Here is a 15925-nt window from a genome sequence, read left to right as displayed (position 1 = left end):
CACACCGCCACCTGGGGAACACAAGTCCTCAGCTCTGTCTGTGCTGGACCTGTAGGAAGCAATGTGCAGATGAAATGAAACAGATTTCATTTGTTTGAAAAGCACTTTTCTTAGTCTACTCCTGAATATAAGAAAGAGAATAGGACGTTACTCCTTGCCTGCAGCTACATTTACTTTACTACTAGTTCTAACAATTCTCCAATCAAATATTGGCTTCTGTTTTATTCTTTATGATGTTTTGTATCTTCTTGCACGTTTCTTTCAATGAGACAAGCCTCAGGGTGGAGTTTTAGTGTTGTATTAAAAGCATGTGCATACTGCCAAGAATACTTTTTAGGAATTATGCCATCTATTGGCAATAAACCTATAAACTACATTTGAGTGCTAAACATCATCAAGCGTAAACAAAATAATTGCTGGAAACATATATTGAAGATTCGGAACAGAAGGAGCGAGATAGGAATATGAAATAGAATACAGGAGAATAAATCAAGTATGGAGAGGAATGACGAATGTAGTGATGGAAGTAAGAACGAATAAAAGAAGGACAGGGTGTTATTGACTCAGAGGGTAGGAGGCAGAAATGAAAAAGAGCCAAAAGAGGAGGTCTGCCATGGAGCGTGTACTCAGAGAAAAAGAAGGCTAGTAAAGAGAGCACAGCCTGACATTAGAAAAGAGGGCTGAATAAGAGGCCTATAAACAGCGTCTATACTATCTGCGGCTGATAACGCTATGGCTCCTATACTGGCCTTTTAGCTGGTTGCACGCTCGACATGGTGTAATTATGTCTGTGCGATAAACTCAATGCTGAGCTGTCTGTAGATGATAACAATGCCGCCTGTAATAAAGACCGTTATGTTTAATACGTCCCCTGTGCTGCTGAACTCTAAATCAAAGAGTTTCTTCTCCCAACAACATTACATCCAAAAGGGAACTTGCATTTAAATCCAATCTGTATATCATATACATACATTGGTGTTTCTGAATAGTTCCAGGTACAAAATAACTTTAGAGGCTCGATTATACTGAACAAGTATTATAGTCCCTGTGCCAAACGATGCAAAAGCAATGGAGCAAAAATCCATTTTTATTTAAAGTTATTTTCCTGGATTTTGTTCGTAAGGTGTTGGATACAAAGAAAAAAGAGGAGGCTTCTTTTAATATCACCTTGAGTTAAGAAAGAGTCACATCATCACTTGCATGCCAAGAGAAGCACTAACTGCAGTGAGTCCTTCACTCTTGACCTTATATTTCAATAGAATATTATGTTTACAGTATGTGTGTCGATGCTGGCTTACCATTGCAGAGAAAATCCTTCTTCTGCACATCTGGGACGTTGAGGCCCCTCATGTGGGCGGGGGCCATGCATTGGGTGAAGGGAGCCAAGCCCCGCCTGGCTCTGAGCCAATCAGAGAGCCAGGACAGGTGGCAGTCGCAGAGGAGATTGTTGGAGTGCAGTCGTCTGAGAGAGATGGAGAAAGAAATGTGTGTGAGTGAAACGAAGAAGAACATATCCTACAATTTGGAAAGGGAAAATCCTTTCAAAAAGTGTGTCTGGATTATCTCAGTAAAAGCAAATGTTTTGTATCAGTGGGCACTGATTTGGTGGTGACACACACACAAACTGACACACACAGAGTAATACCCCCAACTCTCATTTCCCGAAGGTCTGTGACAATATGACTCCCTTTAAAGGGAGGACACATAAGGCTGAATCACAATCTATTCAGAAAGACAGAGAAAAAAGAGAGAGGGGCACAAAGGTGGGGAAGAATAGAGTAAATGAAAGATTTAGACATGAAGAGAGACGAAACAAATAGCACGTAAAAAGGACAAAACAAAAAAAGAAAGAGAAAAAGAATAACAAAAGGAAAACAAATATTATTTACAGTTTATTCTTGTTATTGTGTGTATGTCCCTGTTGCTGGGGACAATCCACAGAACATGAAAAAAACACTAACATTTGAATTATTTATTTGGAAAAAAGTGCCAAACCCAAAATAAGTCAATGAATTATCCCAAGAAATTAGCTCACTTTTCTGGAACAAGATGCTACGGATTGATTTGTTACGTTGTTTTAAGGTTCTGAGAGACCAGAACACATTTCAATACGGATGGGTTTTTAACAAGCCAATGTATCTGCAGTGCTATTCGTCACACTTAGGATGTAACTGAACATATGATTTTTTGTCCTAGATGATGTGTAGATGCATTCTGCTAAACTGCATTAGACTTTGCTCAGACAGTATAAAAGTGCAACAGTGCGAGTAGATTCAATGATAACAAGATCCCTTCATCTGAATCATTTAAGACTTGTGGCATTAATTGAATGGCACAACTCAATATAGAACTCATCAGGTGATGTTTCACAGAGCTGAGACTCTCTACAGGCTGCACTGACTGGATCTGACACCTTAAACAAGAGGAGGAGAGAAAGAGCCATGAGGAGAAGCAGGGCGGATGAACAGCAGAATGTCTTGTCAGCGTATTATATGCCAGCCGGGATATCTAGCCTTTCTGAAGACAGGCCTCCCTTTGTAATAAAGCACAGGACAAATCCTGTTATGGAACAGAGATGGGCTCATTGATGCTAGCAGCGGGGGCAGTGGGTTTTAATCCCGCTCTCCCATTATAAATCCAGTTTATAGTCAAACCCCCGCATGGAGATAGCCACGTCCCAGCCCACCCCCGGCTCAGCCTTAATTACTGACAAGTAGGATTAAAACACAGGGGAGAATTGGAAGAGGCAGGAGGTATGGATAAAGTGCTGTGTGTGTGTGTGTGTGTGTGTGTGTGTGTGTGTGTGTGTGTGTGTGTGTATGTGTGTGTGTGTGTGTGTGTGTGTGTGTGTGTGTGTGTGTGTGTGTGTGTGTGTGTGTGTGTGTGTGTGTGTGTGTGTGTGTGTGTGTGTGTGTGTGTGTGTGTGTGTGTGTGTGTGTGTGTGTGTGTGTGGACTGCATTTGAGTGTAGCTGTAAGTCAGTGATAGCGTTAGTTTGGCGTATTGGTTGCGGGTGACTAAGGGTACGTGGTGTTTCTGTGAATGTGTGTGTGTGTGTGTGTGTGTTTGTTTGTGTGTTAGTATTCTTAGTATTTGCCTTGGAGGGTTAATAGGCAAAGTTACTAGATCAACACTGTACAGTGAGTCACACAAACACACACACTTGCACACACACGGATAGAAGCTGTGGGATTTCAAATATTCTGAATAAGAGACACCCAGCGGATCTCTCATTACTGGTAATAGAATAAAAAAGAGTAGCTGGCTAGGCTCGGGAGGTAATGCAGAAGTTTCCAAAAACACACGCACACACACACACATTTCACAAAATCCCCGCCAATCAGATCAGGGACACCTCTCAACGTCTGATTGAATGAGTCGCTTTTATAAAAGCAGAAAATTGAGATCAGAGTGCAGCAAAAAATAAAAGACACACCGTTGAATACAGAAGAGGAAGCAAAAGGAGGAGGAGGTCATGACAAAGGTTAGTGTAGCAGAACGGACAAAGAGGAGGAGGATGAACTGAGAGATGACCACTGAGCTTAAAAGAGATGGGGAAGAGGAGAAGAGGAGAGAAACTAAGAGGAACAAGAAGAAAGAGAAGGAGGAGAAGGGACAAGAGGACAGGAGGGACAGAGGGAAATGGGTAGAAGTGAAGGAAGAAGCAACAAAAAGAGACCATTTTAGGAGAAAGGAGAATACAAAGGTGCCATGATGACGGAACACCGATAATTCCTGATAGGAGATGAAGAAAAAAGAAGATAAAGGGTGGAGTAAATGTGGAAGTTGTGAAAAATAGGGATGAACAATATGACCAGAAATGTGAGATTTGATGCAAACATATGAGAGAGAAAATGGGAAGAGACAGTCCCTCCGTTTTGACAGAAAACAGATAAGGGCTTTGATTAAGAGATTTGGGTAACTCTGTTCTCAATCTGCTGGCCACTGCGTCGCTGCTGCCATAGTGCCACTGGAGTCGCTGGAAATATAGAAACCATGCTATGTGATGGGCTGTTGAAGCAAATGGTCGTAAAAGATAAAGTGATTTCTGCTTGTATTTAGAAATCCCCATTTCTGAATGTTAAGTCGGGTTGAGTGACCCGCGAGGGCCTCGTAAAAATGGGATTTGGGGAGGAAACCCCTTTCTATGCATGCTGGTTTGGCAGAATTCACCCCCAGTGTGGCCGGCAGGAATACAACTCAATGGTCTAGCTCTGAGACAGTCCCACGGGATTATGGGTAGTCCGCCTAGAGATGTCGTGCCATCACCTTGGCAACTGTAAAATCTCAAGTATATACGGCAAAAAAATAGACATGTATATGGTATATACACAGATCAACCTCCCCTTCTGATCAATCAGAAAGTAAATTCGCCTGGCATTCATGATGGATAACGACTGTGTGTGTGTGTGTGTGTGTGTGTGTGTGTGTGTGTGTGTGTGTGTGTGTGTGTGTGTGTGTGTGTGTGTGTGATCACATCAGTAACATCAGTGTAGGAGGTTTCTTCTAATGAATCAGAGCAGATTGATCTACCGAGCCTGAACAAGGCTGTCTTGTGGTATTAATAATGGGTGTGTGAGTGCGTAATGACCACATGCTTATTCACAGTCATGAAACAATAGGTGAAGTGGTCTCTTATTATGGACATGAGACATCGACTGGTGCCGTGTGGTTTGTGTTTGAGGCATAGTGTTGTGTTTGCAGTGCAAATATACAACGACATTGTGTGTGTGAGCATCTGTAGTATATTTGAGAAGTTGTGTGTGTGTGTGTGTGTGTGTGTGTGTGTGTGTGTGTGTGTGTGTGTGTGTGTGTGTCTGTGTGTCTGTGTATACTCACAGAGTCCGCAGCTTGGGCATGTGGTTGAAGCTGGACAGGGGGATGAGGGTGATGTTGTTGTTGTTGAGAGTGCTGGACGGAGAAACAGAGAGAGGGAAAAGGGGGAAGAAAAGAGAAAAACAGACTGTTAGAAAAATAAAAACTCAGTGCCACTTTTCAGTTCTGCGGTCTGAACTCTGACGCAAGTTCAATTACATTATATCCAGAATACAGGTTTGAGTTCCCGTCACCTTTTCCCTGACCTCTCAAATATCCAAGTTTGGGGATTTTTGAGCTTGAGAGTAAAATGTGTATAACTATGTTTATAAAAAACATTGTCTAGGTGGTTTCCCCAAAGGGATCCCAAAATGAATTTTGAGGGATTCTGAGGTGGCTGCTAGAAAAGAAAAGACTCACAAATATATTCAGCTACAAAAGACCATCAGGGTTTTATTATTAATATTATCTTGTGTTATACTGGATAGTTTTATCCATTCTAGTTGTGGACAATTACACAAATTAAACAGTTTGAGAAAGTAAAACTATCCATAGGACAATAATACCATATATTACTGTAAACCCAACATAATGTGTAGTCTTTATTTGTTTGCCAGTGTTCAAATGATTTAGTTTAGTACTTTGGTTTAATCGAAAAGCATTTAGAAATGCCTGACTATTGTTTTAATGAATGTTTCCTGAAAAACAGATTGCATTTTTTGCTGCTTTTCCAAAGTTGGTAATGTGGAGATTTCCATGAGGGCTGAGGATAAAGGGGATTTGAAAACCAAATAAAACACATGATTTGTTATTCTCAGTTATATAAATACATTTTACTTCATTTGAATTGAAATCATAAAAACATTGATGGTACTTTTCCAAACATCATCAAAACTGCAACACCTGCATCTGCAAATTCTGACCTTCTGTTCGGGGTGCCGCTATCGTGCCAAGTCATCACATAGAGTTTTAACTCATAATTGATTGATGCACGAACACACACAGACACACACAGACACACACATACACACACACACACACACACACACACACACACACACACACACACACACACACACACACACACACACACACACACACACACACACACACACACACACACACACACACACACACACACACACACACACACACACACATACACACACACACACACACACACACACACACACACACACACACACACACACACACACACACACACACACACACGAACAAACACCCTTGATGCTTCTTCCACCTCTAACTCATAAGCAGGTCACTGCTGTCTCTGACTATTAGCTCTCTCATAAACTACACTCTGTCTCATATGTAGTATCGACCTAAAGTGGAATGAAAAACAAGGTTGACTGTCATTACGAGCAAACCCACTCTGTGTGTCGGAGACATTCTACACCCATCGATTCTCTGTGATTTTCATGTGCAGAAATGGAGACAGAAATGAGAGCATAGGGACAAAAATGCAAAAAGACTATTCCATCAAAACAATCCACAGGGGGGGGGGGGGATCAGATTGCATTGACAGGCTGGTAAGGCTGCATATACAAGACATGCGAGGGGGGGGATATATTGGATCACAAGCAAGTCCCTTATGACTGAAGCATTGCACACAAAAAATACAATACGACAAAACACAAGGCTCGATAAAGACATACATTTACATTATGGGGTAAATACTATGTTAAAAACCGAGGAAATACTTATGTTGTTATAACAATCTTTTGTTTTGTGTTCTGATTTTTACCATTATACCTTAGATCTTAGCCGTTGTATTTAAATCAAGGTCCTCTTGCAACATGTACTCATCAGAATTTGCTTTAGGAATGAAAAATAATTTGTTTTTTCTTTGTCTTTTCTTTTTGTATTATTGTCTCTATATAATTTGTATCTGTGTATATAAGTCCCTTTGTGAGTGCAAACAAACAAAAAACAATAAAAAGTTGGTCACAAAAAAAGGAATGAAAAATAAATCAAAAACATTGGGAGAAAATGCTAAAAAAAAGTATTCATCTTGTGCCAGATGTACCAATAAACTATACATAATAAATAAGACATAAACTGGATGTTAATGGTATTCCTTAAAGCTGTTTTCTGACGGATCTTTGTATTATTAGTTTTGTTTATATTTCCATATTGATTTGGGCAGAAATACACAGCAACAAAGAATGACCTCTCATTATAACTTGTGTTGCTGTCTAAATGGCACACGGTCACATTTCTACAGAGAAAAGTCAACATTGAAAACATTGTGAGTTTTCTTACATTTATACCACGGTATTATTTTTCTGGTGGTTTTTGGGAGCCAACATCAACACGAGCCAGTGCAACGCTGTGCTTTGTTTTTGCCCAAGTATCATGGATCATTAATTTGTCTGGATAGAAAATAGGGCTAGTTTACTTTACGTACCGCCCGAAACCTTGAGTGTTCAAAGAGTCGTTGTTTCGGGACGAATGAAGACTGAGCGCTCATTTCTTATAACTCAAACCCATTTCTCACGTTTGACCATGTGTTTTTAATGCTTTCAGAGAAGGACAAGGTTGTCTTTCTCTCTGGAAAATGGTCCAAATTCAAGACTAGAGGATTTGTTTTTTTACAGCATCTGCAAAATGTGTGACCACGGTGAGGTTTTGGATTTCGACGAAAAAATCAAGGATGGTTTGTTTTACGCACTGTCGTCACAACTGTTCAAAAACGGCTCATTACCGGGGGTTTGGTGTGTTTTTACTAACACCCACTCAGCCTTAAAATAGTCTGTTTTTGCTTCACACTGTTGATGTTACTACTTCTCTTTCTCTTTAATTCTCTCTCTCTTCCGATTCACTTTCTACAGTACATTCCCCTCTCTGCCAGCAAAGCCTCAGTGGCCTTGGTACACGGATAAAGTTTCACACTCAATCTCACATCTCACACACACGCACACACGCATACACACACACACACACACATACAAACACACACACATACATACATACAAACACACACACACACACACACACACACACACACACACACACACACACACACACACACACACACACACACACACACACACACACACACACACATTAGGAGTGCTGCTATGGTCAGCCCCGTCAGAGCTGATTCTACCCAGTATATATAATTGAATTGTGAAATAACAATAATTTCCCTGTGCAATTTCCCTGTCAGTTATTCTCCCACTCACTCTGTTTGACCCCGGTCCACATCTCTCTGCCTTAATAACGTAACGTAGACTGGACTGACTTAAGCCAAGATAAACACTAAAAACATCATTTAGAAGTCCGCAACTATGTTTTATATGGTGGTCGTTATTCCCAGCTTATTTGACACAGCCTCTGGCCATGACTTCACTCTTAAAAAAATCGTAGATGCTATTGGATTTGTAGTAATGTAAAAATATATGTGCATTTTGGCAAAGGGGGAACTGTTGCAGGAAGTTAACCGTTTATTAAAAGCGAAGCATCTTAACAAACTTCTTGAAAGAGTCACAGTTTGCTTTCTTTTTGTGAAATTGCTAAATAAATTGAACTAGCATAAGTATTAGACTAAAGTGTACTTTTGCCTTAAAAAAGTAAATGATGTTTGCATTTAAAATCTGACAGAAATGTCATTAAAAGATGTGATACGAACCGGCACTAAGTGGTTTAAAATGCAGACAAATGGCTTGAATACTGCACACTTGGATGTTCTACAGTCAAGTCTTTCACAGTGGTTTGACAGTGTGAAGTATCTGATCAGTCTGATGGGGACTTTCCACTGCAGCCCCGAGCCCACCTTCTGCCTGTCTAAATCCCAACACACACACACTGCACGTCCACCACAAAACACACGGTGAACACTGGGTTGTTGGCTATGCAGATGCAGCTTACATGTGTTTAGCATTCTGTGTTCCCAAGTGACGTTATGCTTTGAGAGAAAAGCGTTGTATTGTTGCTACATTCTGAAGTTGTTGGAAGCCACATAGTTACAGATACATGATTTAAACGCTAAATACGCTTGTCAAAGACACTCAGATATCTGATAAGCATCCTTATGAATATTGAGGCAATTTAATAAACAATCATCAGTCAGTAACTCTGAAAGTGTCTGTTTCTTACAATATTCTTCAAAGACCTTGCATTTATTATCAGTTATTTTAAGGTGGTCAATGTATTTTTTACTATGATATGGTTACATTTGAATACAGAGCTCACATTTACATTTCACTTGAGGCTGGCTGCCGTGCAGATTAATTATTTGAGAAAAGCTCTGAGGAACAAAAAGAAAAAACACATTTTGTTTTTGCAGTCACAGTAAAAAGGAGCTCAAGGCCTACTCCAACACTGTTATACAATGTTTCTATTACAAAATGCTTATTCAGCTCTATTTCGTATTTTTAATTTGAGAAAGGCTGCAGTGACCGCTGCAGTGCTATTGCAGGATAGATCCATGAATCCCTGAATATGTGTGGGTGGGTCAACATGACCAAATGTGTGTGTGCGTTAAGTGTGTATTCTTGAGTCAGCATGTACAGTGCTTGCGTGTGTCTGCATGCGTGCTTGTTTACGCTGCAGTGGTCTCACTGTTGCACTCAATGGGCCTCTGCAGTCAGTGATGGAGGAGACTCTTTAGAAGCAACCCACCAGGGAGATGCTATCGCTTTTGTTTGTACGTGCGTGTGTTTTTGCGTGCTTGTGTTTGTGTCACTTGTGTGTGTGTGTGTGTGTGTGTGTTAGATGGAGGGTGAGGGATGTTATCGTATGTGTCTTTGCCGCAGCCTACACACTAAGGTCAAAGCCTTACTCGTCAATACTTCCTCCCTCATACAAAAAACACACACGTACACAAGATTAAGGGGCTATTTGCAGAGGTCCAAACATCTTCAGCTCTACTTTTAAGGTTATAGATACGAAGCCAGGCATGACAAATACCTTAAATAATACATTCTTAAAAACTGCTTTGACTTTGAACTATTTGGGAAAAAATACAGACATCAATACCGAATCACATGCAGTTTTACCTGTTAAATGTGTTAGATGAAATATATGTTTATTGTGTATTGCATGTATATATGTCCAATCTGTCCCACATGCCAGATAATATTGGGAATGTACTGTATGCAGACATATTTGAAGGCATTTTATATACAATGTGGCGACTGTAGTGACCATGTGTATTTATGTTTTTTCTGGTTGCTCTTGAGTTCTGTGCACTTGTATCTATTTAAGTCTGGCTCCACACAGTCTGAGCTTTTATTCTGTGTGTCTATGTGTTCGTGTAATAAAGTGCATTTTCTATTAGTCTGTATTATGCTCAATCAGCCTTAACAGACACCGATCGATACACTGACTGAATGTCTGAATTACTACCGCCACTAAAACACAACACAACAATGTAACTTTATGACTGTGATTACAACCAATATTGACTTCACGTTCAACACGATGATTCTCCCTTGTTATCACTAACATTAGTTAAGGTCTTGTGAAAAAGGAGTAAAGGGACAGCTCCGATTTCTGAATGACCAAACATGATGTAAAACACATCGTAACATGTAGCAGTATCGAATAGTAATTTAGTGTGCAGTACTTGTATTGGAGATAACATTTCTGAGTATACACACACAGCAGAAGTGTGTGTGCAACAGTGTATCAGCCAGACAGGATAAATGTGAAAGGGTAGAAGTTATCCTGCCGTTGGGCATCAGTTTTAATACTTCAAACTTCATTCACAGAATACTGAAAAACGGCTTTCTTCATTGCTTCAAGTGTAATAAAACACTATTATTTATTCAAATGTTCTGCAATCATCTTGGAATATTTGAATAATACTATTTCCAAGACCTGATGCCTCATTTCAGATAGACCTCCTGGGTGAAAGCCTTCTGGTGCGTTTGGCCCTACTCTCACATCTCCGATCAATACTCCATTGGGGGAATGAGAGCACAGGCTGAAAGCACAACAAAGCAATTTTATGACCCTACTTACAACTTCATTGCTGCTACGATTGATCAGGCTGCCTCTAATAATTGCAAACATTATATAGAAATCAAACACAATGTTTCTATCATGGTCTTTTCAGAGGAATACCATACTGCTTCTGTGATACATTGTCTCTGATCCACCCAGGAGCTTCTCTGCTTACACAACAGCACCAGTTCCTCTAACATCTGGCCATGTGTGAGGCGTCTTCATTGATTTCAGTGACTCGTCATCAGCAAGGCAAGGTTAGGCAATGACCTACCTGATTGGTTAGAAACATGGCAGCTGTCCAGAGATAAAGGATGAAGTCCTGGTTGCATCAGCATTCAAAATAGTAACCATGTTCTGCTAAATCAATTCATGTTTTAACACTGCTCACCACTTTGAGTGGATTTGCCTCCTGGGGCTTTCGAAAGCTGTGTCTTCGTTTGTGTAAAGCGTATCTTAGGTAAACTTAGTGCAAACAAAAATGTCAGGGCCTCGGAATTGAAAAACATGTGCCATTTAAAAAGTGACTACTGCACAGAGTCGGATGAGTCATTTGATACAGCCGCCTGTCTGGTCTGTGCCGTAAATATAAAGCTACAGCGAGCAGATAGCTTAGCACAAAGACTGGAAGGGGGCATGGCACAGCTTCTTCCTGAATTGTTTTTGAACAAGTGCCCTGGCACATAAAACATGAAAGAGGTTTAAACAAACGAGATACAAGGTGCCTTTAGAGGCGCAGGATGTTGCTCCCGTGGGCAGACTTATGGTTTCCAGTTTTCTCATCAATTAAACATATATTATTATTCCTCTTGTGTCGATCATCCCAACACCAATTTTCTTTTCTTGCAACAACACATTGTACCATGTTTACTGCAGTTGTTTTTTGCTTTGGGTTCGAACCAGAATGAGTTTTTCTTGGAGAGCTTTTCCCACACAGACACTGTGACTATCGAAAGGCCTAAAAGACCCTTTATGAGTTGTGTGAAGAGCCCTCAGCATCTTCCCGGAGGCCTCATTAAGCTTCAGCAGAGGAGGCACAAGGGGAACGCACGGACACTTCACTCCTTCAATGGCTCGTTTGTTTAACTCCTTCATGCGCACCATGTACCCGCTCGGTGTGGAGAAAGAGAGCCTCGCACAATGTGCCACTCGTTCCGTCGAACAGGTCACATGATCATTTAACCTCTTCACTCTTTCGACTCACTCCTTCACCATGAGAGCGACGGGGAGGGAAGATGTCGGTCTATAGGCAGCTCTTAAGATAAATATGTAGGTGTCTGTTGTGTGTGAGGCTGGACGTCTGCTTTCTGTCTCAATGAGTAATCCTAATGTTTCTTTATATGCCGGTGTGTGTCAGTTGGGTTGTGTAGGTGAGTGTGGCGATGTGCTTTGTTCATCACTGTGTGGAAGCCAGCGCATTCAATGGCCAAGGACAAACAAGGATATACCTGTGTAAAGGAAATGAGTCTTATAAGTGTACATGTATATGTGTGTGGGTGCACATGGAAACAGAGAAAGATTGCGATGTACAAATGCTTTCCCCTTGCTTTCAGTGTCTCTTTTGATCAGGAGCTTGCCAATTGAAGTGATTTTTGACACCGTTGACTTTAACATGGATCTCGAAAGCGCCATGAGGTCTGCAAACAGGCTTTAAGTGCCTTTAGGTATAAGAGTTAAGGGCTTTTTGAGGTTGAATCGTCTCATATTTGAACTTTCCCACGGGGTTTAATGCATGCTTTACTGCTTCGCCCTGGTAGCCTGGTGCTTTTTTGTGTATGTCCATTTGTGTATTTGTGCTGTTGCATACATGTGTGTGTGCGCGTGTGTGTGTGTGTGTGTGTGTGTGTGTGTGTGTGTGTGTGTGTGTGTGTGTGTGTGTGTGTGTGTGTGTGTGTGTGTGTGGGGAGCTAGTTTAATGAACTCTTGAGTGTTTGCACAACCAAAGTCGCGCCATTTACTCCTCTCATCTCTGAGAAAATTGACATTTTCTAAGTGTTGCCGTTGGAAACCACCCTGGGAAAGCTCAACCATTTACAGCCCTAACCAAAAAGGCACTTGGGGGTTGATATAATTATCATTGCCACAGTCTAAACTCGAAATGTTCATATTTTGTACCAAGTTAATATATAAATAAAGAAACCAAGACATTTTAAAATCTGTTTCCACTGGAGATATCGCAGCATGTAGGAAAATAAAGGTTTCTGTGTTGGCGTTTCAATTAACTGACGAATGGATGTTTATTATTCCTCACTGAGACCAGTAGGTGCTGAGCGCTGCAAGCTGTTCAGACTGCCTGATGGACAAAGAAGGGAACTCTAACCAATAGTGTGCCAAGATGTTGGCAAAGCGTTGTGACAAATAAAAATAACATGAGTTTATATTTGCGAGAAATCAAGGCTTTTGGAAGTGGGGTCTCAGTTATAGCTTGCATTGGGCTAAAGTTACAAAAGCTGCCCCTCAAACCGCAATCTGATGATGTCGATTTGAATCTGATTAAGTGACACTGATGATCACCGGACACATCCATGTGGTTTGGCAAAAACGCTGTGTGTGTGTGTGTGCGTGTGTGCGTGTGTGCGTGCGTGCGTGTGCGTGTGTGCGCGTGTGTGTGTGTGTGTGTGTGCGTGTGTGTGTGTTAAAGGAGACAATGCCAGGCTCTTGCGTACAGATATTTCACAGTATGTCCGACTTGTATTCTGATGGAAAAAAATTCTTTGAGGGTTTTCAAAAATGAAATTCTGCAAGCAAGACATGGAGAAGCAAGGGAGACGGCAGGGAAAAGAGGAGGAGACTAATAAGAGACTAATAATATGGGAACGGGGAGAACAGGCGGAAAGAGAGATGCAAATCCAAATCTACTGATGATACCATTACACCTTGAACGGGAACAAATTAGATTGCAGATTGCCTCCCTTTCTCCTTTTTGCTCCCTCATCATCTTTTTCGCAATTGTCTTCAACTCTGCTTGATTTCCTCCTCCTCCTCCTCCTCCTCCTCCTCCTCCTCCTCCTCCTCCTCCTCCTCCTCCTCCTCCTCCTCCTCCTCCTCCTCCTCCTCCTCCTCCTCCTCCTCATCACCATTTATCCTCCTCTTTCCTGTCCTGCCACCCAGTGGGATGTGATTTATTGTGAGAGGGTCAGAGTGCTGGCACCGAGCTCTTCTGATATCTGACGCTATTCCCACCTCTGCAGAAAGCGTTGTTATAATCCCCTCCTCTGGGTGAAGCTGCTGCTGCTGCTGCTGCTGCAGACTGCATGTGGTATCTGTTTAGGTTTGTTAACAACCCCTCCCCTGTAGCATAGGCACACGTTTGAAGATATTCCCCCCGTTTGTTTTATGTGTTTGTGTTTAACATGACTCTATAAGAATATATGAAGATGGACAGAAAGTGAAGATATAGGTGTAGCATGTGTATATCTGGGCTGCCATTGTCTCTTTAAATTAAACGTGTATTAGGAGAAAGCTATTATTTCATTACCCTTTCTCCGTGTCTATTTCCAAACCAACAAACTGGAAAAGGCTTTCTGGAACTAACATCATTATTTCAATGGAAACAATCAACTGTCACAGTTTTTCTTAATCTCAGTTACTGGACATACTCCTTCAACACGTCATCTCACCCCCCCACCCTGTTCACCCGCCTGAAAAACCATATACTGTAAAACCCCCGTCATTATTTTGAGGACAGCCATTACCGTACGCATTACTTTTCCTTTTCTCTTTTCCTTCTTTCCCCATCAACCTACCTCCCAACAACATGTACACATATCTTTTTTAATCGTCCTGCCTGCTATTGACTCTAACTCTCTTAGACTGAATTGTTTCATAATCTCTTCTTTCTTTCTTGCCTTTTTCTCTCAGGTCAGACCCTCCCTCTTCGCTGGGCGCATGTTGTTGCCAGTGTGTGATGGCTCTGCTCAGCCCGCTGACTCGAGCAGAGGCCAACAGGCCAGCCAAACCAAAATCACTGAATAGCAGAAAAGCTCCACTCCTCTGTTCTTCTTTGACCCCTCTGTGAGCACAGACACACACAGACACACAAACACACACACACACACACACACACACACACACACACACACACACACACACACACACACACACACACACACACACACACACACACACACACACACACACGGACCAATGGATACACACTTGCAACAAGCTGTGGTCGAATATGCATCCACTTTTTAGTGAATTTCCCTTATTCAGAAAGCTCTACAGAATGAAACGCACACACACATCAGCTTTTGTATTACCAAACGTTTAGTTCAAGAAAGGTTCATTTCAGGGGCTTCGATCTAGCGCCCACTCGTCAGGGATACAAGACAGATCTGGAGGCAGGACCCGACCAGGAGTGCAATCATTATTTGGGGGTGCAGTGGATCATCTGACATGGGGGGGGCCTTTGTGCACACATACACACACCAAACACACACACCGAACACTTACATACACAGCTTACTATACCCACTAACTGTTGTTTAATTAAGAGTGGTGTACCAGTGGAGTAAACACAACTATTGGAAATTCATTAAACACTATCTGAAACAGATACTAAACAGCAACTATATAATTTATTTGCAGCCATACCAACTTGTTTTTCTGATTAAAGGACCTTTAAAAAAACGTTGCCCTGTTTCTGTCTTTCAATCTCTTTCTTTTAATTAATGTAATGACTGAAACATTAAAGTATGCCATTGGCTTTATAATCGTTATGAAAACTCAATAATCTCGTCTGGTTTGGCTTTCTTAAACACACTAATGCAATACCTCTTTTAAAGCCGTTCATTCTTAGTGAGAGAGACACTGGCCAGTACGCCCAACTTCTTCTGGAAACATCTATTGACATAAAGTCACAATGAAACGACATTTTGAAAACATTTATATCTAGTTCATGTATTTCCTGTTTGAACAAGATTCTAGGGTGAGATATAAGACTATTATTATAATTACATTTAGAGAGAAGGACATATTTTTTTGAGGATTTGAGTCAGTGTTGTGGGTTAACATTATATGTATTGGTTTGATAGAAAATTACGTTTCTGTATTTAATTCTGTGTGACTAAAAGGTTATTTATTATTAATGTGGCATTTAAATGCTTTAGTGTATCTCACAGGGTGCCTTTTGCTCATGT

At 41.1% G+C, this 15925-nt stretch overlaps 1 protein-coding gene across 1 annotated transcript in view; it reads right to left on the bottom strand.

Moving 5' to 3' along the window:
* Positions 1–15925, bottom strand: part of slit3 (slit homolog 3 (Drosophila)) — a 231783-nt gene that overhangs the window by 63185 nt on the left and 152673 nt on the right. Inside the window, exons 7-9 of the mRNA XM_034092676.1 lie at positions 4839–4910; positions 1299–1462; positions 1–49 (exon numbers count right to left, since the gene is read on the bottom strand). The exon at positions 1–49 is cut by the window's left edge and continues 96 nt beyond it. Coding sequence (XP_033948567.1) covers positions 1–49; positions 1299–1462; positions 4839–4910 — 285 coding nt within the window. The remainder of the gene's footprint in view (positions 50–1298; positions 1463–4838; positions 4911–15925) is intronic.

Source organism: Pseudochaenichthys georgianus, chromosome 10 (assembly GCF_902827115.2).
Source record: "Pseudochaenichthys georgianus chromosome 10, fPseGeo1.2, whole genome shotgun sequence".
Lineage (NCBI taxonomy): Eukaryota > Metazoa > Chordata > Actinopteri > Perciformes > Channichthyidae > Pseudochaenichthys > Pseudochaenichthys georgianus.
The sequence above is the reverse complement of the archived record's forward strand: the minus strand, read 5'-3'. Positions and strand labels throughout refer to the sequence as shown.